At 42.4% G+C, this 24,006-nt stretch overlaps 1 protein-coding gene across 5 annotated transcripts in view; it reads right to left on the bottom strand.

Moving 5' to 3' along the window:
• Positions 1-24,006, bottom strand: part of ZEB1 (zinc finger E-box binding homeobox 1) — a 145,216-nt gene that overhangs the window by 22,713 nt on the left and 98,497 nt on the right. For all 5 annotated transcript variants that reach the window (XM_077268481.1, XM_077268483.1, XM_077268485.1 and 2 more), the window contains exons 3-7: positions 23,887-23,949; positions 16,449-16,610; positions 12,100-12,302; positions 9,283-9,388; positions 6,835-8,600 (exon numbers count right to left, since the gene is read on the bottom strand). In XM_077268481.1, coding sequence (XP_077124596.1) covers positions 6,835-8,600; positions 9,283-9,388; positions 12,100-12,302; positions 16,449-16,610; positions 23,887-23,949 — 2,300 coding nt within the window. The remainder of the gene's footprint in view (positions 1-6,834; positions 8,601-9,282; positions 9,389-12,099; positions 12,303-16,448; positions 16,611-23,886; positions 23,950-24,006) is intronic.

Genomic DNA, 24,006 nt, shown 5'->3' with positions numbered 1-24,006 from the left:
CGCCGGAACCGGACCGCGATGCCCATCGGACCGGACCGCAGCGGGACCGCCCCTGGGTGAGTCTTTTCTAACCTCTTTTTCTCATCTTTCAGGATACATCGGGGGTTTATCTACAGCATTACAGAATGCTGTAGATAAGCCCCTGATGCTGGTAGGCTCAGCGCACCTTCGATTTTGGGGGTGACAGGTTCCCTTTAATACTTCTTGGTGTTTGGCTTTGACAAAACTTTACTAATGTAGGTGCGGATTACATGTGTTTAATACCTTTCCACCGCAGAGGAGCACTAAGGCTGTGTGCACACAGTGCGCTTTTGATGCGTTTTCTCCATGCGGAAACGGTCCAAAACCACTATGGAAATCCTTATGCAAGCTAATTCAAATGACAATCCTGAAGTGTTGTGCACATGATCAGTAATTTTCCTTGATTTTTTGCAGTGTATTTTTTCTGCAGCATGTCAATTCTTTGTGCGTTTCTGCAGCATTTTTCACCTATTGACTTCAATTGAGTCAGTCAAATCCACAGCAAAAACGCAGGTATAAAAATGTTTACGGATTTGCTGAGTTTTTGTTTGCGCTTTTACTGGCTTCCTATGGTGTTTTTCACCCTGCCACCGATGTGACAGTGTAGGAAACACCGACGTGGAGGTTCTTATCGGCGGTAACGCTACAGCTGGTAAGACCGTCTGTCAGAGCGCTGCTGGGTCATGCTGTCAGAGTGCCCACGCAGGAGATACTGTGGCCCGCGGTAACACTACCGCCGGTAAGACTGTTGGTCAGAGTGCTGCAGGGTAACTGTCAGATGTCAGTATGACTTGCAGTAAAAAGCTTACCGCAGGTCAGCTGGCGTGGGCTGATGAGACTACTGCTCCCAAACGGGCTGCGTCTGCTGTCACTGTAACAGGAGCCACTGATGGGAGACGTAGTCTCATCACCCGGCGCCCGTGCTCACAGTATAAAAAAAAAAAAAGGAAAATTAAATATATGTTCAAATAAAAAAAACCATTATACTCACCTAACACCAAATCCATGACGCCCTCGTCTCCTAGAAAATAATGTAAAATAATAAACCACCATATACTCACGTGTCCGCCATAATCCACATAATCCTGAGCGTCCCATGGCAGTCTCAAGTGTAGAACAGTCACATTGGGAGATATGACTGCTCCACCCAGCCGCCGGCGATACACTGACAGGAGGTAATCGCTCCGCCGTGTATCACTGAGCTGCCGCGAGGGAGTTCACCGGAGTTTATCACCTGATCAGCTCCGCTGCTCTCACATACGCTACCATCAATGCATGAGAATTTTCTCACGCAGCAGTGGTGCCGTAAGGGAGAGCACCGGAGCTGATCAGCTGATGAACTCCGGTGAACGCTCTCACGGCAGCTCAGTGATACACTGTGGAGAGATTACCTCATGTAAGTGAATCGACGGCTGTCTTTAAGAGCTGTCTCATTAGTGACTGCTCCCAAAGTGATCAGGATCGTCATGGGACATTAAGGATTATCTTCCCTGCTGACAGGTGAAGAATATTGTGGTTTATTACTTAATTTTTGTTGCAGGAGACGTTGGCTTCGGTGGATTAGGCGTTCGGCAAGTGTGGTTTAATTAAGATTCATTAAAGGAGTCTGTGTCATTATTTCAAATAAAGGACTTTATTCTGGGTGTTTTTATACAATATCACTATGGGGTTACTAATGGATAGCTGTCTCTTAGACGTCCATCCATTACTAACCTGTGGGCTTGATATCACCTGACAATACAAAGGTGACAACAACCCCACAAATATGAACCCCACTTGCCACCACTACAGGGGACGAGCAATGCTAATCGCCAGTTTTGGAGCATCTTATAGATGCGCCTTTTCTTGGGCGGCTGAGAGCTGAGGTTTTTAGTCTGGGATGGGGCCCAATATCCATGGCCCCTTCCTAGGCTATTAATATCAGCATGCAGCTGTCTTCCTAGCCTTTGCTGGTTAGATTTTATAGAAGGACCCTATGTAAATTTTTTCTGTGATCCCCCTGTAAACTAGCCAGTAAAGGCTAAGCAAACAGCTGTGAGCTGATATTAATAGCCTGGAAACCTTTATGGTGATTGGCTCCTTCCCAGAATATTAACATCAACCCTCAGCCGTCGGCTTTCCCTCTACTGGTTATTAAAATTACGTGGGAGCCCACGCAATTTTATTTTTCTTTAAAGTTAACAGTTGGTTACAGCCTATGTATGTTCGTTCTGTTAATGCTCCTACATGGGCTGGTGACAATGTGTGCGTGAGTGTTTGCATTCACTTATCGGCTTAGTAATGAGGCTGTCGGGCTGACACCTTTTTATTACTAAGCCAAGGGCTAGGTGTCAATGACAGCTGCTGACACCAAGCCCTAATCTCATTACCCTGATGCCACTGTATCAGCATGAAAGGTGGTGTTGAACCAAGAAATTGCATCACAAATCTTTTTTTAAATATCTTTATTTAGCTTAAAAAAGCCTTAATTACTGTACAAAAACGCATAAAAAAAAAAAGATGCAGAAACCTTGCAGCAATTTCTGCAAGCAAATACTCCACATGCATTTTAAGGCTATGTGCGCATGTTAAGTTTTTATCTGCAGAATTTCCGCACCTAAAGCAAGTCTATGATTAAAATGCGCACAGAAAATTCAGCGCAATTTGACCCCGACTTGTGAATGTACATAGAGTCAGAATTGGACAAAGAATGCTTTACAAATAGTGACGAGAGAGCGTGTTCAGATAGCATGTTATCATAGCATGCTCGGGTGTTATCAGAGTATCTTGGGCGTGCTCGGACAATATGTTCAAGTCCCCGCAGCTGCATGTCTTGGGGCTGTTCGACATCGCGTGTTTGTTAGTCAATCCCAGCATGTGTTGCAGCTAACAGCCATGATCATGCGTCCGCAGGGACTCAAACATATTATCCGAGCACACCCAAGATACTGTGATAACACCCAAGCATGCTCATATAACATGCTATCCGAACACGTTCTCTCGTCACTATTTACAAAGCAAAAAAACAGTATTAGCACAGGACCAGGTGCTCATCACTGTGGTTTCTCTAGGAAAAGTTCTCACACTTTGCAATGAAATAAGAAATTATTCCAGAGATAATAAACTGAGCAGCAACCACATGCAAGACGGCACTTCCTACAGTGTAAGCGGGGTTAGAAAGCACCTAGGCAGCATAGTACCATCATATCTTTATTGATCGGGGTGGTTGAATACTCCATATATTCGGCCATACTTCCTTTTTCAGTTGAATTATCCCCATTTATCTGATGCATAGAGGAGATGCAAATTCCTGGACAATTCTATTATACTATTACTACAATCAGAAAATAAACTGGGCACTAGAGAAGTTCCTCCTTCCTAATAAGAGATCTCGAATGTCAAGGCCACGCGATGTGGCAAGAATTCTATATTTGCAGTGCTGGCCACCATTATTGGCACCCCTTCATTTTTTCCATAGAGTACACAATACCTTCAGAAATAAATTGAAATATACCAAAGTTATATCCTCAGGATTTTTTAATTAGTGGTCCAAAGTAACAACAATAAAACATTGTTTTTGAACTTACATGTTGCGACAATAAAGGCACCCCTAATTAATAATTGGTTGCACACCCTTTGGCATTGAGAACAGCCACCAAACGTTTCTTGTAGCCATCTATAAGCTTCTTGCACTTCTCAGCTGGTATTTTATCTCACTCTTCCTTTGCATTTTGTTCAAGCTCTTGCAAGGTTTTTTTTCCAATGGCAGATTTCAGCTCGCCCGAAAGATTTTCAATGGGATTGAGGTCAGGACTCACTGCTGGCCATTTTAAAACAGTCCATTTTTTCTTTTTCAATTATTCCTGTGTACTTTTGAATGTGTGCTTTGGGTCATTGTTTTGCTGGAGGACCCATGATCTTCGACTGAAACCAAGTTTTCTTACACTGGGTAGGACATTTCGCTGATAATTCTCTGGGTAGGACATTTCGCTGATAATTCTCTGATTTCATGGTACCTGTGATACGGGCAAGGCCTAAAAGTACCAGACGCAGAAAAACAACCCACAGCATTATAGATCCTCCACCATGCTTAACTGTTGGTAGGGTGTTTTTTTCCTTCATCTGTAAAACTGTTGCTTTGCAATGATAAAAGGCAATTTTTTTTTTCATTTGTACACAGAAGGATTTTGGTTTGTCAAGGTCCTCTTTGTCAAAGATCAGTTGTTCCTTTTTATGTCTTCTTCAGCAATGGTTTCTTACTTGGCTTTCGCCCATAAAGCTCTGCTTGGTTTAGTGTGCGCCATTTTTTCCACCATTCGTACCAAGCTTTCGAAGACATCTTGTCAATTTTCTTCTTTTCCTCCACCTCCAGGGAGGTTCGACAGTTGCATGCTTGGCAAACTTCTTAATGACAATGCGCATTGTTGAAACTGGGATAGCAAGGTCTTTGGAGATGGCCTTATGCCCTTTGGAAGTCTTGTGTCTGCTAATAATAGCAGTTTTGATGTCCTTAGACAGCTCCTTTGTCTTCGCCATTGTGACAATGTGACAGGGCCTACCATGTGGCTTTTTAAAACACTGAAATCATCATTCATTGGCTAATTGATGTCACATGGGCACCGACAATCACAGATGCTTCTCATTTGTAGTTTACCACAGACGAGTCACAATGTGTTTCCATACTAGTAAAGGGTTCCAATACCAGTGTCACAGCAAGCTTTAGGTTTTTCTATTTTTCCCTCTCATTGTTCGTTTTAAATTATTGTCTATCATTTGCTCTTTTGTATTTAACACGAGTGCTCTATATAAAGAAAATGTTTCACGTGATTCATTTTCTTTTTCAGGAGATATTCCACATTATGCACTTACACTGCATGGGTGCCAATAACGATGAGCGGGACTGTACATAAGTCATTTACATAGATTTCATCTATAGATATTTGAACAATCCTCCAGATAATTTAGTATTTTTAGATCCTTATGATTGTGTACATCTCGGATTTGGAAAAGAGAAAAACCCACAAAACTACTCCAAACTACCAACTTTGAGGTGCAATTGGATATGCCAACGTGTATTGCAGAACAATCTAAAAGTCTAAAATTGGACGGTTAAAAAAATGTGTTTACGCAGAGTTTTATTTGAGGTGGCAAAACACCACGTGGTTACAGTGAAATCCATGTGGTTCTTCAACACAGTTTTCAATACTGATGCAGTTTTTGGAGCAATTTTTCCCCCAGACTTGACAATAATTCACATCAATAATTCCTAGCCTTTTTTTTCTCTCTCTCTATTAAGCGGTTTTTAGAACTAGCAGGTTGTAAAAAAAAACAACAACAACAAAAAAACCTCACAGAATGGCAATATGATTTTTCCATTTAAATCAACAAGTATTGGAAATGATTTTAGATGTGGATTTTGTAGCAGAATTTGCTCCATAACCCACATTGAAAACCTCCATGTGAACATACCCTAAACGAAGGATGGAATTAGAACGGATGGCAAATGGTTTGAAAACGTAAATTAAGCACATTGACTGCCAATACGCCTGATCCTTTTGTAACCAGTAATTTGACATTTGTATAATAGGCCGGACCATGGTCCTGGAGAAGCAGAACTCGTGCTTTAAGTAGTTGAGGGTCTGTAGGGCGGTCAGTAATGCCAGTAAATCCTTTATACCTCCTATTTAAGTCAGACAATGAACGCAGACGTAACGCACAGAGGAAAATTCTGCTCCTATATAGAATAATAAATGCCCCGCAGTGTATCTACTGTGCAAGATCCTACCATTACCTGGCGATATCTCCTTATGCTCCCAGCTTGCCTAGTTTAAGCCATAAACACCACTTTGCACCATTTAATTATAATACAGCTGCCTACAAACTGAGCGCAGATCACCATAAGGAATAGCCTACAATTGCAATATATTTGTTTTTTCCAATTAATTTAAGCATTCAAGCACATCACAGTTAAACCACTTCAAAATCAAGTCACAAAAAATTAATGAACAACATTGCAGGGGCCGCATCTGTACTTTATTATTATGTATGTGGATGGCAAAAATTTTAAAACCAAAAATATTTAGCAAGATACACAGAAAAGTGTCTCTCTCTTCTTACTATGGTGCGTAGTAAAGATGGAGTCAGGTTTCACTGCTCTTTCCAGAAAACACCAATGCTACCCGTTACTATCATGGACGTGTAAAAATGCAACCTGGTCCCAGAAATCGTCACCAAATAGGAACAAGGGAAATTGCAAGTACTAAATGAGTGCAGGTGGTTAATTAGATATACGTACCATTGACCCCCTTTTTTTTCTGGTTGGTTTTGTGTTCTGGTCACAGAAATGTTGATACTCACCTATGACATGAGCTAACAAGGACTTCATGATCACAACTAAACCTTCTGTGTATACATACCAATTAAAGGCTTGCTACACTACTTTATATTGATGACCTATCACAAGCATAAGTCATGAATATCAGATCGGTTTCATTGCTGGTGGTGGATGGATGTCAGCAGTTGAAGAGCTGAATAGTACAACAACGTTATCCATGTAGTGGCCCCTATTCAAATAAACAGGAGTGGATCTGCGGTACCCGTAATAGCCATTACACAATTGCCGGAGCTTAAAGATTCAACATCCCCAAGTACTAACATCCACCGGTCACCGGCACCGAAAAAAGCTGAATGGTGGGGTGAAGGAACTCCAACGATCTTTTGGATAGCTCATCAATATGAAAAATAAATAGCGCGACCCTTTAATCGCGTAGCGTAAATGTCAAAATATCAGCCAACTGATCTATTGGTCCATACATATTTCAGAAAAGACATTACCTGGATCCCGTTCGTTTGGAGGCTTTTCTGTTGTGGTTCGGGAACTATAGGTGTAGAAGTGGTGGCATAGGTATATGTCACTTGAGGAATCAAGATCGTCCGTTTGTTGGCAGCTAGTGCTCTTAAACAGGGCACACTGTTCTGACTGGTAATGGCAACAATAGTAGGTAACTGGGCAGTGATGGTAGGAATAGCAATGTTTATGGGATTGGCACTTGGGTTTATAATTAGAGCTGGCTCCGGCTTTGCGACACTGTCCATTTGCATTGGCTCTTTTCTAACACAAGATAAGTTCAAGGGTTCTTCTTGAAGAGAATAAACACTGCTCTGGTAAACGCTAGTTATGGAAGGTCTTTCCGGTACATTTCCAAGCTGCTTTGGTAAGGATAAGTCTAGAGGTTCTACTTGCTGCTCCGATGGGCCTTGCACCTCGTCAGAGATCGTTGCATCATCTGAGTTATTTAGAGAAGAGAGGTTTAGTGGTGAAGGAGAGGTGGTGCCACTCCTAGAACCATCTGTAGTCAATGGCTGAGAGGGCTCGTTTTTAGGAAGGTCATTTATGCCATTCTGAACTTTGTCATTATCTTGCGATTCATTACTTTTTTCTGCTGAGACACCATTTTCTTCAGATTTTGGAGAAGATGATCGAGAAGACTGAACAGAAATTTCTCCACTTTGCATTTTTACAAACCACTTTTTAACCACGTCCAGTGGGAGATTTACTGAATCGGCAATTTTAGAAAGTTCTTCGGCACTTGGCTGTGCATTCAGCGCATGGTAAGCTTTGAGAAGAGATAGGAGGTTTTTCAATGGTGGTTGACTGGGAGTAAGATTTCCATCTGCGGTGTCCACAGAAGATGACTCAGACTTAACAGGTTCATCTTTGCCACTTTCGGGAAGTAGATCACTCTTTTTTTGCTCATAGTGCTTGGGTTCTTGAAGTGCATTTGTGTTTTGTGAACCATCATCAGAAATCATGCAAGTGCTGTCCGCTGTAAACTTTGTTTCTTTTTCGGTTTTGATGGTGAGATCTTCCGGTAGTTTTTCCGCTTTGCAAGCCTCAACTGGAACCTCCTTCTTTAAGTTTTGTGGAACAACTGGAAGCTGACTTGGTGGCTCTAAGCTGTAATTTATGATTATTTTGGTTGTACCATCTTGATCAACCAGAGGAAGACTAATAGCTGAAATGACAGAATGGCCCGCTTGTTGAATTGTTGTGGAGGTCAGTGTCCCTTGTTCTTTGGATGCAAGATGTGCATGATTGTTTTCTAATACTTGTCGGATTATATTCCCATCTACAGCCACCTTGAGAACATTTTGAATGTCACTTAGATTAATACTAATAGGTGATACCAGGCCCATAGTTGGTAGAACAACAGCTTGTACCACACCCTGAGGAGAACTGGTTGCCTGCAGAGGGCTACCAGCACTGAAGACACCATTTTGCAAAGCGGCTGAACAGTTGATTCCTGATGCAACCACTATGGGCTTTATTTCATAATCCACAGGCTCAGTCTTAATTTGGTTTACTGGAAGTTGTTCCTGTAAAGGCTTGTTCTCTATCTTTTGTCGGATTGGTGGCCGCACTGGGCTACCAGGGGATGCAGAGAGGGATGGGGAAGAACACTGAGGGGTCTTTAATCCAGATCGTGCTCGTCCATTAACAGGAATAACTCCAATGCATTTTTTACTGCTTATGTGGGAACTGTAAGAACCAGAATGAGAAAATCTCTTCTTGCAGTTTGGACACTCATATGGCTTCTCTCCTTCAAGACAAAAAAAAAGGAGACTATTAAAGCACGAATTGCAGGATTTCCCATCATACAAATGTAATATTAAGGAAATATGCAAAGAAGTCTCTTACTTAGCATGAATGCCTCAGAATTTAAATTTAGCTGACAATTTCAATAGGATCCATCACCAGTTGTCCTTCCCTGGTTCTGTTTATCTGATTGCAACTACGCTCATGACGTGTAAACAGGACGTCACGCTACAGATGGGCACAAAGACACTGGCGGTGACAATGGAGGAATAGTGGGTCAGCAGAGGTATAACTTGAAACTTGTAAGCCTCAATAAAAAAAATCTCCAACCTTAAAAACTATCACAAGCCTGTAATATTACTGGTCATCTTATATGGTCCAAAATCGACATTTTGGCTCCCCCAAAGCACCAGGGCACACATGCAAACCTAAAATTCACTATAGTTGTACCCTTGAGGGTGATTATACATTTTTTGGGTGGACTACATGGAAAAACTGATTAAGACTAGTCAACTCCCATTCAAAATCTAAAATTACCACCCAAGATGACACCATATTTTGGTGCATTGAGTTGGTCTTGGTGGTCCCCTCCCTAAAATGACTACATGTTTTAGTATAAATGTACAGTCAATTTAGGACACTTCAATAATTTTGCCTTCCCTGTGCACAGCATATACAATACTTACCACTGTGAATACGTAAGTGTTCCTTTAGATGATGTTTGTATTTGAAAGCTTTTCCACATTCAGTGCATTTGAATTTACGGTTTCCTCCAGACTGTGTTACGTGCCTCTGCGAGACACAAAACGCGTTTAGTCAGTGACAAGACCTACAAAAGAGACTTCTACACAGTAGACCAAAGAAGCTGCCATTGTTTAATAGATGGATGGACGGAGGCAACGTGGTGACTATGGATGAAATTCTACAATATTGATCCAGATCTTTGAATTGGTGCTGTCCATAGCTAACAATGAGAAGTGTTTTATTGGAGTTTCAAAAATGTGTAACAAACACTGAGGAAAAAAAGTATTCATATACATAAAAAAAAATATATATAAAAAAAAATAAAAAAAGGATGTAACTCACAATCCTCCCGTTCCACTTCATTTGTTCTTGTTATGGCCTGCAGGTATCTCAGAGCTCCAGCAGCTGCAGTAAGTCCCCAACAACATTTCCCAAAGTATTCCTATGTGTTGTGTGACGACATAGTATAAGAAGAACTAAATAAGCCAAGTTAATTTGGCCTAATGAAGATCCCAAACCTGTAATCAAATCCTATTCCCCAAAAAATCTAACCAATAAAGGAACACTGACCACAGCTTCTATTCAGTCTCTGGACGGTCATTATCTGCAGCACCCGAGTCCTACATTTTCTGCTATAACGTACAGCCTCATTGCCAAAAAGTTGGGACACTGTAAAAAGTATAGAAAAATTTTTTGCAACAATGTGAAATCTCATAGTCACACAGTATACACAACAGAACATAGATCACAGATCAGAAGGTGAACGCTGGACATTTTTTAATTTAATGTAAAAAATTTAACTTATTTTGAAAGCAGCACCTCTCAAAAAAAGTTAGGACAAGTCTAACAAAAGGCTGGAAAAGTGGTACTAATGAAAGACTGTCAGAGGGTCAATTTTTCAACTAAGTCACATAGCTGTGCATAAAAAGAGCATGTTAGAGAGGCAGAGTCTCACAGAAGCAAAGATAGTCAGAGGTTCACTAATCTGAACAACTGAATCTAAAAATTGGGGAACAATTTAAAAAAAGGTTCAATGTAAAATTGCAAAGACTTTGAATATCAAGGGACAAGGTTGATTACTATTCGATGCTTGTGTTATAAGGGCCCTCAGGTGGCACTGCACTATCACCATGTGGGCTCAAGAATACTTCCAGAAATCATTGTCTAAGAAGATAGATGATTGCCGTGTAATCCACATGTGCAAGTTAAAGTTCTATCATGCAAAGAAGAAGCCAAATACCACTACAATCCAGAAACGCTGCCCTCTTCTCTGGGCCAAAGCTCATTCAAAATGGACGGAGGTAAAAATGGAAAACTATTCTGTGGTCAGATGAATCAAAATGTGAAATTCTTCATAGAAACTACAGATGCCCTGTCCTGTAAACTCAAAAGGAGAATGTCCGTCCAGCTTGTAATCAGCGCACAGTTCCTGCATCTCTGATGGAATGGGGCAGAATTAGTGACATGGGCAACTTACACATATTGAAAGTTACCCATCAACGCTGAGCATTATATTAGAACATGTGCTCCCATACAGACAATGTCTATCTCAGGAAGGCCTTGCATATTTCAGCAAGACCATGTAAAACCCCATCCTGTATCCATCACAACAACATGGCTTCACAGTAGAAGAGTCTGGTGATCAACCGGCCGCCTGCAGTCCAGACCCTTCACCAACAGAAAACATTTGGCGCGTTATGTAATGAAAAATCTAGCAAAGAACCCAGACTGTGGAGCAGCGAGAATCCGACATCAGACAAGAAGGGGACAACGTTCCTCTCCAAAAAGTCCAGTACTTGTCTCCTCACTTCCAAGACATTTACAGACTGTTGTAAAAGGAAGAGGAGATCATACACAATGATGGACAAGGCCTGAGCCCAACATTTTTAAGAAGTATCGCTGCCATCAATTTTTAAATAAAATGGAAAAATGTCCAACGTTCACCTTCTGATCTGCGAGCTATGTTCTGTTGTGAATACAAAATGGCCACGAGAAATTTCCAAATCATTGCTATCTTGTATTCTTTACATTTTACACAGCAACCCAACTTTTTTTTTTGGAATTAGGGTTGTATATCCTGCGGTGTTGTTTGTCCTACCATCGCTCAAAAAGGGAGCAGCAGCCGACGGACCAGAATTATACAATTCTGTACAATGGTTGTGCCTGCATTTGAACTACCCTAAAATGTGAGCGCATCAATCACCTATATCCCACCTTGTCTTGGGTTTATTGCACTAGTAAGCACAGTGTCACAATGTAGACGGGGGAGATGCCGCTCTGGGGCCGGACCATGAACATGATGTCATTACGTCAAAATGATGCCATTATGACAAAACATACAGTACAGTGGCAGCCGGGATAGATCACAAGTCGGATGAATGGCATGTGATCTACTCTGAAAAAGGAAGCAAATGGACGGCTGGGGTTAGGTGAAGCACTTCCAAATTGTCTAATCGGTATGTTATTTATAACGGGGGGATATTTTAAAGGGATACCCTCATTAAGCGCATTCATCCGCAGGATAGGCTTTAAATCTAGAGATTAGTGGAGCTCCAATCGGGCTGGATACGTCCCATGTATGACAGTAGTGCTTGAAAAAGCAAAGGTTGAGCATGCTCGACGCCACTCCATTCAAAGTCAATGGCACTGATGGGGACAACCGAGCACAGCCCACATACTCTGTACCTGTCAGCACATAGATGCCCCATTTATAAACCGGACGCCACCAAATAAATAAATGCAGACTCCCCATTACGTACCTGGTCTTTCCCTGACTTATGTGAGGTCATGTGACGGTCCAGCTGAGTTCTGTATGCGAACGTATAGCTGCACATAGAACAGCTGAAGTTATCTTCATTCTTCTCATGCCTGTACTTAATGTGCTCCTTCAATGATGTGTAGCGCTTGTACCCTCGGTCACAGTATGGGCAGGTGAGGAGCTGGGAAAACGCGTCTGGAGTCCCTACAAATGACATTAAACCAAAAATATCAAAGCTACATAAATACAGCGCAGGATACGTATAATAGATGAGCTTTAGAAACAGAAGTGATCGACTTAAAGGGGTTGTTCCCTTCATTGAAAAGTTAATCCCTGACTGCAGGCTATTGTTTAAAACAAAAAACAAAAACGGGGCTGTACTCTCCTTGCCTGGGTCCATTGGCGACTTTCACCGCCTCTTCCGGTGACTGGTTTTGGCGCGAGCGTCACATCGACAGCCAATCAGTAAGCTCAGCGGCTCCGAACAGGACATTGCCATGTAGGCAGACTGTCTTTGTCAGAGCTGCAGAGCGGTCGACATGATATCGGCGCCAGAGCCAAAGCTATAGATCGGGAGCAGCAGCAAAATTCCCAGGTGACCCCAGGCAAGGCAAGGACAGCGTGGCCTGTTTCTTTTACAATAGTCTGCAATTAACTTTTAATGAAAGGGAATAACCTCTCTCATAGTCGCCCAACTCCCAAGATATCGCTAGTGTGACATTTACATCAAGCAGAAGCATGGATCATAACACAAAAATAAGAGTTACTGCCATATACCCCACTTAAGAGACCATACACGGTTATTTGAGAGTAATGGTTGCATGTTTTAGACAACCTTTTGTCATATGCTCCAGGTCTGGACCGGCGATTCATCATTAAAAGCAAATGGATGGTGAACAATAGGCTGGCGGCCGTCTACAAACATACTAAGGCTACGTTCACATGTCCAGGAATCATCTGATAGAACTGATCTCTGTTAGCGCTGATCTAGCAGCAATCTGATGGCAAAAAAAAAAAAAAGTTGTACAACTGTCTAGCTGAAAGAAAAAAAAAAAAAAAAAAAAAAAAAGATTTCAACTGGATCCATTTCTTCTTCTTCTTTTTTTTTTTTTTTCTTAAGTCTATAGAAAACGGATCCGTGAAATAGCCATCCATTTTCTTCCATTTGAAAATTAGCCAGTAATCAAACAACAAATTATTTTCAAATGATAGAAAAAAAAACTGATGGCCGTTACACGGATCTGTTCATAGAGTTCAATGTTAAAAAACGGATCCAGTTGAAATCAGTTTTTTTTTTTTTTTTTCAAGAAGGTCAAAATCGTTGCTTCTGAACAATTTTGTCAACAGATTGCTGCTGGATCTGCTCTAACGGATGATTACCGGATATGTGAACACAGCAGGAGAGCCAACGTCCACTGCTTTCTTGGACATTCATTGTGTATGGGTCTCATTTAAAAATGGATTTGTCACCAGATTTCAGAATACAAAACTGAACATATTGCTAAATAGATCTCTCAGACCTGATCAGTCTAGTGGACTTACTTTTGAAAAGCCACGTCAGAATGGCCGTATAGTACTCAAAATTATAATGGTACTTTAAGAGTCCAGCTACATATACAAAAGTATACAAAGTATGCACAGATCAGGTGAGATCTGTTTAATAATGTATGATGTTTGTATGGAGAAATCTGGTGACAGATCTACTTTAAATGAAAGTCATTGTAAATTGCTTTACAGGACATCCATAGTCTGAGCGCTTAAGCCGGGCACCACGTGCAGAAAACTAAAAACTCCCATCATCTTCTGCCAGCCTTAGATTGCAAGCCGATATACAAGATTCTGTCATACATAAGGAAAAATTTAATTACTGGGATAAAAAACAACCAAATATGTATTAAAATATGCCTGCCACAAATTAAAGGGGTGCTCCTATTACATTTATGTATTACCTACCCTTAAAAGACATAATTGCTGGGGTCTGACTGCTATGACCCCCACTTATTCTGGGCAGCCTCTGTTTGAAGACTTCCATTGAATGAGAACTCGCCACCTCTCATAGCAGCCTGTCCCTCTCATTGATCACCATCACTGTCAAATTTTTTTCTCTAATATCTAATCTGTATCTTCTCCCTTTCAGTGTCATTCCATTGTTTCTCATTTTTCCATGAGCAAATGAGAATGATGACGATCCCTCTATACTGTGACATCTTCCCAATATCCTAGGGACCAGTGTGAGACACGTATACTTAGATGGGAGACCCAGATGGACAATTTGGCTGCCTCTCTCCATCCTGTGGCCACTCTCCTTTTTGGTTTAATCCCAAGATGTAAACCTCCAGTGATACCTGTGCACATCTAAGGAGCAGGGAATCTATTATTTATTTTTTTTTGCGAAGGTATTATGGAGTGTGTGGAATCTGAGAATCTTACATCCTTAAAATATCATTGTTAACCTGACCTCTAAAATAGCTGGTGACTCGAGAGATGAAACCGGAGGTTAGGCGTTATAACTCTTCCTTCCAGCAATCACTTTCTCCTCACATGGTGATCGTAAGTCACTGTAGTTTTATTACAAAGTCTTCCTTGCTTCCAGCTGCTACTGGAAATTGTACCTTGTGGCCGACTCTACCTCCATTATAATTCAGGTGATTTATTTGTATTTCTTTTCATTTTCAAAGAATAGTTATTGCCGCTGTAGACATTTCTGCAGCCTCTGCACCGTCAGAGCGATCTTATCTCCTAACCAGTGCGGAGAAGACACAGCCGCTAGGACTTTACGGCAAGTTATTCCAGGAGAACACTTGTGAAGAATATCGTGGATTTTCCATGCTGGGACATTTATTGCATACTGGCATATGTCATCCTTCGAGGATAGTAAAGTCAGTGCTGCAACATTAGTATTAACTAGAATTGAGCGGAACAACTGGCAAACCAATAGTTTTAGGACCATATGATAAGGACACGTGTAGGGCCGGAGATTTGGCCACCATAGATGGTCTTAGTCTATTTTCTGCAGCAGATTCTGCAGTGGATCTGGGCCAAATCTGCAACAAAATCCATACGAGTTGCATTTAGGTCCAGATTTATCGCGGACACCACCCTATGCATTGAAAAGGGTGAAATCCATTTAGGTCCAGATTGATAGCGGACACCACCCTATGCATTGAAAAGGGTGAAATCCATTTAGGTCCAGATTGATCGCGGACACCACCCTATGAATTGAAACGGGTGAAATCCATTTAGGTCCAGATTTATCGCGGACATCACCCTATGCATTGAAAAGGGTGAAATCGGCAGCACACATTCAAATGCTTCACATTTCCGCTGAACGTCAACAACATATGGTAAAACTACATCCATTTGCTGCTACTGTGATACGTTGAGGATTTTTCGCTCACAAATCAGGACAGAATTTTTATCATCGTATCCTTTACATTTGAACATCCCCTTATGGTTTTTAACAATGTGACTATCATTATTAAAAACCATAAGGGGATGTTCAAATGTAGAGGATACGTGTTACCGCTATTTGGCAGTAACATCAGATGAGCGCCACTTTGAACATATGATCCCATACAGTTGGACACTGTGGGAGAGCAGAGAGCCATAGGCTCCCGGCCCCACCGCTCTCCATCCTGCAGGCCGTGGGCCTACAAGAGGCCGGCGTCCCACAGCATACAGAGCAATGACGTCTCCGCATTGCAGGGCTTGTGCTGGACCGCTCCATGTGCTAGAGAGATAACAACGCAGTCAATACTGATTTGGTGATTATAAACTTTTTTTTGTTTTGCAGGGGGAATTTGGCACAAAGGTGGAATTATTATGTTTGTAGGGGACACTCCAAAAAGGCACCAATACTTTATAAGGGGACACTAAAAGGGTATCATTACTGGGCTGTAAATGCAAAATTGCCTTGGCCCAGAAGCTGGCAACATATGATACGTCAGAGCGAATGTAAAGAGCGAATCAAAATTTGAAGGCACATAATCCCGTTTGAGAGAGTGCACAATAACACTACCTTATCTACCAATTAGATGTTTGCCGCAAAATTATTTTTTATAGCAAAAGAATACATTAGATCCGCAGACGTTTGTCCACAGATTTTCATAAATTTTGTGATAAGATCAGAAAAATCAATCAAAAGGTGTCATCTCAATTGAGAAAAAAACAAAACAAAAAAAACCCCCAACAAACTTATAAAATGAAGAAGAGTTGATATACTAAATACTGTCTGGAAAAGCCGTCAAGAAATGGAACCAGGAAAATCAGATCTTTACAATAACGAGACCTACGCCTCCAGCATTGTTAAACATTCTCTGACAAAACGAGCAGTTTCCGAGGCGTAATTACCGTTTTCATCATGGCCACTAGCCTCGGGCGTGCCCTGCCTCTGGTCGTCCTCGGGAGCTTCCGGATAGATGACAGTTGTATCACCTTGCTGGAGGAACTCTTCCACATTAGGATCATGGTTTTGTTCATTTTCTACATCTGAGTCGCATTCATCTCCATGTTCTGGAAAAAGATGACAGATTATTAGGGCTTGACCATATAGAGTTTTTTTTTGTTTTTTGTTTTTTTAAAATTGGGTACATTTGCATGGAAGGTACAGAGCATAGGCGATGTTCTCTTTTTCTAACTTTACACGTCACCATCAGGATTAATTATTCTGAATATTTTCCTATTTCTCTTCTTTTTTTATCCTGGATCAACAACTTTTTTTTTTCCATGGACAAGGCACATTGGACAGCCATTATGAACCATACAGATAAGTATAGTATGCAGAAGTAATTCAGGTGGTCTGCAAATTTATATAGCAATATGAACTCTTTATGAAGGACTGACATGCGATTAGTGAAACCTCACGGGGACCCAAGAGCTAAGGGGGCCACAATCACTGCCAAAGCCTGTGGAATCATGCATTCTGATAAGTTATGGGACTGCAAAGGGTCCATATGTGGTTGTTGCACATGGCCCCTCTTCTGTGTCCTCTCATGATCAGCATTTACTGGGAGATGGAAAGTGATAAGAAGGCACTGTGCACACGTTGGGTATTTACAGCAGATTTTTCTGTAGCAAAAAACAGTTTTGGCAGGAAAACTGCTGCGTTTTTCTTTTTGACTTACATTTATTTCCCCCATTAATTTAAATGGGTGAAAAACGCAGAAAGGATTGACATGTCGAAGATTAAAAAACAAAACAAAACAAAAAAACAAACAAAAAAAAACCCCAACACACTGATAGTTGAAATCTGCAAGGAAAAAAATAAACAGTAGGTGCATGAGATTTCAGAAATCTCATTCACCATGTAAAATTCTGAGAAAAAAAAAAGGGGCAAAAATGTATCATGTGGACAAGCCCTAACAGTCGCAATGACCCGCACGAGCACCTCCAGACTCCAGACCTCCAGAAAAAAAAAAAAACAGACAAAAAACAAACAAACAAACAAAAACCGCAGAGTTAAGGCCCCGTCTCACATAGCGAGATCGCTAGCGAGATCGCTGCTGAGTCACAAGTTTTGTGACGCAACAGCGACCTCAGTAGCGATCTCGCTATGTGTGACACATAGCAGCGACCAGGCCCCTGCTGCGAGATCGCTGGTCGTGTCGGAATGGCCTGGACCTTTTTTTGGTCGTTGAGGTCCCGCTGACATCGCTGAATCGGTGTGTGTGACACCGATCCAGCGATGTCTTCACTGGTAACCAGGGCAAACATCGGGTTACTAAGCGCAGGGCCGCGCTTAGTAACCCAATGTTTACCCTGGTTACCAGCGTAAATGTAAAAAAAAAACCAAACAGTACATACTCACCATCTGATGTCCGTCAGGTCCCTTGCCGTCTGCTTCCTGCTCTGACTGAGTGCCGCCGTACAGTGAGAGCACAGCACAGCAGTGACGTCACCGCTGCGCTCTGCTCTCACTGTACGGCGGCACTCAGTCAGAGCAGGAAGCAGACGGCAAGGGACCTGACGGACATCAGATGGTGAGTATGTACTGTTTGTTTTTTTTGGTAACCAGGGTAAACATCGGGTTACTAAGCGCGGCCCTGCGCTTAGTAACCCGATGTTTACCCTGGTTACTCGGGTGCTGCAGGGGGACTTCGGCATCGTTGAAGACAGTTTCAACGATGCCGAAGTCGTTCCCCTGATCGTTGGTCGCTGGAGAGAGCTGTCTGTGTGACAGCTCCCCAGCAACCACACAGCGACTTACCAACGATCACGGCCAGGTCGTATCGCTGGTCGTGATCGTTGGTAAATCGCTATGTGTGACGGGGCCTTTAGCAGTTCTGACAGTATTAGGGTATGTTTCCACGTTCAGGAAACGCTGCGTGTTTGACGCTGCGCAGAGCCACAGCGTCAAACACGCAGCGTCCAGATGTTACAGCATAGTGGAGGGGATTTTATCAAATCCCGTCTCCACTATGCGTGGTAACACGCACCCGGCGGCCCTGCGATTCCGGACATGCGCAGCGTCTTTTAAGATCGCAGCAGGTCAGTTTACCTTGCGGCGCCGCCGCAAGGTAAAGCACAGGGCCCTATGTGTGGGGTGCGATGATGCCAGATGTGTGCAATGAACACATCCGGCATCATCGCGTCACAGAAGGGGGCGGAGCGGGTTTGCAGCTCCGTCCAAACCGCCAGCCATCCTGAAGGTGGACATGTACCCTAAAAGTGAAAAGGCAGACGGCACAGGATCTACCACTGACAATAGGTGGTCACAGCTCACCTTCTCCCTCCGCAGTGACCCCCGCACACGTCACAGAGTAGTCCCATAGATGGCAATGACCAGCTCCAGTCTATACTACAGGCATACATCCCAACTTGTGAGGAACAGAAAGAGGGACAGATTGCGTTGCGGCAAAATTTTCATCACACCCCTGACCACACCTCAATCCACGCCCATTTACCATTTCTTTCTACCCTGGCAGCAGGAGAGGTCAGAGGGGAGGCGGAAGTGAAGGAAATTCAGTACATGCCTCAGACTGCGGGGCGTAGACCCAAATCCGGGACTGTCCTCTGTATCCAGGACAGTTGGGACTAGAGATGAGTGATCGATTCCCGGGTCTATGATCCAGCGTCTAGATCAGTGCTACCTGGCAGATGGATGGGAGGCCGCGAATCTCTAACCTTCCGGCGTCCCGGGCACGGCTTTTGATCACCCAGGGTCGGAGCTACATCTGTGCATCCTGCTCATCTCTAGTTGGGATCTGTGGATTATTTTTTGTTCATTCATTCACAGTCGGAGCCGCCAGAACTTTCTCATCTCTATGTAGTTTCACTATATAAGACATCTGGCTTTTTTGTGTCTGTAAGGCCGTGTTCACACGGTGCAGAAATAGTGTTTTTAGTTTTCTGCAGGATCTGCACGAAACTACACAATAACAACTTTCTTCCCCTTATTTGATGCCTTTTTGGTGCAGATGCGTTTTTAATGTGTTTTTTATAATACAGAAAAGCTTTGATTCTGCACTTAATAAACTGCCATTTTTTTTTTTTTTTTACATGTGTTTTTCAGACTCCACATAGAAGACCAGAGAGAAGAAAAAGCACCAAAACCGAACAGTTCAGCTGGATCTTTAGACCACAGGGGTGCAGTTTTCATGAAATCACATCCACTTAACTTGGACAGTAAAACAGAAGAATTTTGGGGCAAACAAAAACAAAACAAAACAAAAAACAGAAAATCTGCAGCATTTACGCTACATGTGAACATGGTCTAAATTTAGAAGCAAAGTGGATGTGATTCCATAAGAACCCCCGCTCTCTGTGGTCTGAAGACTCTGCTGAACCCTGCAGTTTTAGTACATTTTTTCTCTATAGGCAGCTTCTTAAAAAAAAAAAAAAAAAAATGAATAAAAAAAAAAAACGCCACTGCATTTTTAAGTGCAGAATCAAAGCTTTTCCGCTCTATTAAAAAAGCGTAAAAGACGGATTCATATCTACACCAAAATCGCATCAAATAAGGAGGAAAACTTATACAAGAAATGCAACAAACATGTCATAATCCGAGAAGACTTATTGCATTGTGTGGTGCGGACACCTGCAGAAAAACAACAGAAAGAAAGCAGCATTTACGCTTCATGTGAACACGGCCTCAGCATTACAGTTTGAGTACATTTTTTATGGGTTTAATAGAGAAAAAATGTCAATCACGACAATTTTTTTTTTTTACATCTTTTACTGATTCCCGTAAATAATCTTATCGCTGTATTGATTGGGTCATTATGATTATAGGGACACCAAATATGCTATGTGCTGATTTATTATTTAAAAAAAAACAACAACAAAAAACGCACTAAAAATGACAATTTTTTTCCATCAAGTGATTTTCATTATTTTTTTTTATAGTAATTTTATAGGATGAAAAATCTCATTCCCAAATAGAAATACATTGCTCTGTACAATGTATGTATCAGTATAATATACGGTAACTATGTTCAGTTCTGCAATACAGATCACATACACAAAATTATCCACTGTATATAAATCAGAGTTTGTGGCTGAGCAGTTTAAGAGCCTTCCTGAAATGTTAAGGTTGTGGGTTTGAGACCTGTGGAGACTCTCAGAAAAACAAAAAGTAAAATAATTACATTTTGCTTATTAATTTATAGGGATAAAAAAAATCTTCACCTCAGTATGCAGGCATCATAGAAATACATTGTTACATACAAAGTGTCTCTATGGACATGTATAAACTGCTTCTGGTTCCTTGCCTGCAATATGTCTCCTATCATTGTGGGCTGTGGCTCATTTGTAGAGCAACAGCCGGCGAACACGGAGTTTCGAGTTCAAGTGGCTGAGGAGAGATGATCACAGGATGGAGAAGTAGTGAGTACTACAATTATTTTTTGCAGAGATCACCCACCATCGACACCACCCGGAGGAGCCACAGAGTGATGAAGATGTTGGCGAAAAAAGTATAGAAGAGGTACAAAAGCTCTGACTGGACAGGACAGTCCTGCCGAATGCGGGACGGCTGGTTGAGAGCTACATTAAAGGCTCATAGAGTTTGGTCATCAGCGTTTCAAGATGCCTGAACACCACATCTGATGACCATTTATGAAATTATAAGAAGTGTTGCCAAACATGTGAGAACTAAAAAAAAAGTGGGCAGCCATTGCAACATAAAACTTTCAAAGATACAGAAAAGGGTAAAAATAGAAAAGGCAAAAGTCAAGGACGTACATGCTGACGACGGGCGATTTATAGATGCCAGTGGGTGATGATCTACACGGTTGTCCATCACAATATACACTCACCGGCCACTTTATTAGGTACACCTGTCCAACTTCTTGTTAACACTTAATTTCTAATCAGCCAATCACATGGCGGCAACTCAGTGCATTTAGGCATGTAGACATGGTCAAGACAATCTCCTGCAGTTCAAACCGAGCATCAGTATGGGGAAGAAAGGTGATTTGAGTGCCTTTGAACGTGGCATGGTTGTTGGTGCCAGAAGGGCTGGTCTGAGTATTTCAGAAACTGCTGATCTACTGGGATTTTCACGCACAACCATCTCTAGGGTTTACAGAGAATGGCCCGAAAAAGAAAAAAAATCCAGTGAGCGGCAGTTCTGTGGGCGGAAATGCCTTGTTGATGCCAGAGGTCAGAGGAGAATGGGCAGACTGGTTCGAGCTGATAGAAAGGCAACAGTGACTCAAATCGCCACCCGTTACAACCAAGGTAGGCCTAAGAGCATCTCTGAACGCACAGTGCGTCGAACTTTGAGGCAGATGGGCTACAGCAGCAGAAGACCACACCGGGTACCACTCCTTTCAGCTAAGAACAGGAAACTGAGGCTACAATTTGTACAAGCTCATCGAAATTGGACAGTAGAAGATTGGAAAAACGTTGCTTGGTCTGATGAGTCTCGATTTCTGCTGCGACATTCGGATGGTAGGGTCAGAATTTGGCGTAAACAACATGAAATCATGGATCCATCCTGCCTTGTATGGAGCATCTTTGGGATGTGCAGCCGACAAATCTGCGGCAACTGTGTGATGCCATCATGTCAATATGGACCAAAATCTCTGAGGAATGCTTCCAGCACCTTGTTGAATCTATGCCACGAAGAATTGAGGCAGTTCTGAAGGCAAAAGGGGGTCCAACCCGTTACTAGCATGGTGTACCTAATAAAGTGGCCGGTGAGTGTATACTATACTGCCAAACCTGTGAATTATTTGGATAGAGCTGGATTTATGACAGACGCCATCGCTGATAAATCAATTATGCTCCGTGATTTCCAGAAATAGCGGATATAAACTGGGAAACCTCATTTATTTAGGAGTGTCTGACAAGACCGCCATATGTGAGCACACATCAATTCTAGCCCTGTCCCATGTCACCTCGTCATGTTAATAGAGAAATGTCAAGGCCGACATGACCCTCACTTAAAGTGCATGTATGGAGTGGCGGTGATGAGTGGCGGAGTCTTGAAGTCTACTTATTAATCAGACAACTTTTATTCTTCTTCTTCCAGGCCTTCTAACAATTACTAAAGAACCTAATGTTTGTGTGGAAATGTAATAAAACTAGCGGAGAGCTGAGCGTTTGCCCCTAGCATCCAATTGAATCTCAGCTCTCATTTTTAAGGCCCCTTTGCAATAAGAGTAGTTGCTTGTAGCAACCAATCAAAGCGCTGCTTTCATTTTCAGTTTCTCCTTGTACTCGTTTTTACAATATCTTACAAAATGCTTCCAATGAAAGGGATGTATATTTAATAGGATGATCCAAACTTAACCTATCCACAGGATGGGCGATAGCGGATACATAAGAGGAGGGGATTCAACACCCCCATCTGTCAGTTACATTGACTTGGAATGGGAAGGGCACTTGTACGACCGCTGCTCCCTTCCAGAAGGGACAAGGGATCCCCAGAGATCCTGCCAATGGGTGTCCCAGCAGTGGGACCCCAGCAACATAGCGGTTGAAGGGGATATCCACTACTAGGACAACCCCCTTCTTAAACTAAATGTTCTCTATAAAATGATAAAGCCTATACTCCCCTCGCATGCTGGCGCCATTCCTGAGGTGTCGGCACTCGCTCTCCCCAGGGCTGTGATGCGGTGGAATAACATTTGATGCCTGGTGCCCAATCATCCCTGTCATCGCCTTCGGATAAACGGAACATGAAGAGAAAGCCGGGGTTCAGCTGATCCCAGACTTCCTCTTCATGTTCAGTTTGTCCGAAGGTGGGGACAGTGACACCAGCACTGATTGGGCACCAGGCATCACGTGTTATTCCACCGCATCACGGCCCTGGGGAGAGAAAGTGTTGTCACCGCGGGAACAGAAAACATTCAGTTTAAGAAGGGGATTGTCGTAGTAGTGGACACCACCTTTAAAAGTGAATCTGTCTGCAAGATCAACCCCCTCCTTCCTCAAACCGCACATATATGGAGAGATACAATGTATGCAGCTTACTAAGTGCGCCATGACTAAAAAAAAGTCCCCACCCATTTGCCAATTCTTTCTACTATAGCAGAGGGGGCATAGTGGCGGTGAGACATTCAGCACCACCCGGGACTGTCCAACGGTATCCTGGACAGCTCATTATGCTCTTCCCTACTACGCACCCGAAGGGTGCGGAGAACTGCAGGTTTGGGGAGATGCAAGTGGAAAAAATACAGTACACCTGGGAAACTTAATGGATCTTCGAAGAGGTTTCCACTTTGTCAAGGAGTCAGATATCATTCCGAAGTCAGATTCCATATAAATCAGGACATCACATCATGAAACCATTGGGTGGCAGAATATGGAGGTCATAGTCAACAACTGGCAAATAATCAAGTACCTGCACATGCTAGATCATCCAGTTCAGCTTCAGGCCCCAGGATTTCATTGCCGTCTGTACCATCTGTAAAATAGGAACATAAAAAATTATGAATAAAAGAAAAATAAATGTGTGTAAAGG

This window comes from Ranitomeya variabilis, chromosome 6, assembly GCF_051348905.1.
Source record: "Ranitomeya variabilis isolate aRanVar5 chromosome 6, aRanVar5.hap1, whole genome shotgun sequence".
Classification (NCBI taxonomy): Eukaryota; Metazoa; Chordata; class Amphibia; order Anura; family Dendrobatidae; genus Ranitomeya; species Ranitomeya variabilis.
The sequence above is the reverse complement of the archived record's forward strand: the minus strand, read 5'-3'. Positions and strand labels throughout refer to the sequence as shown.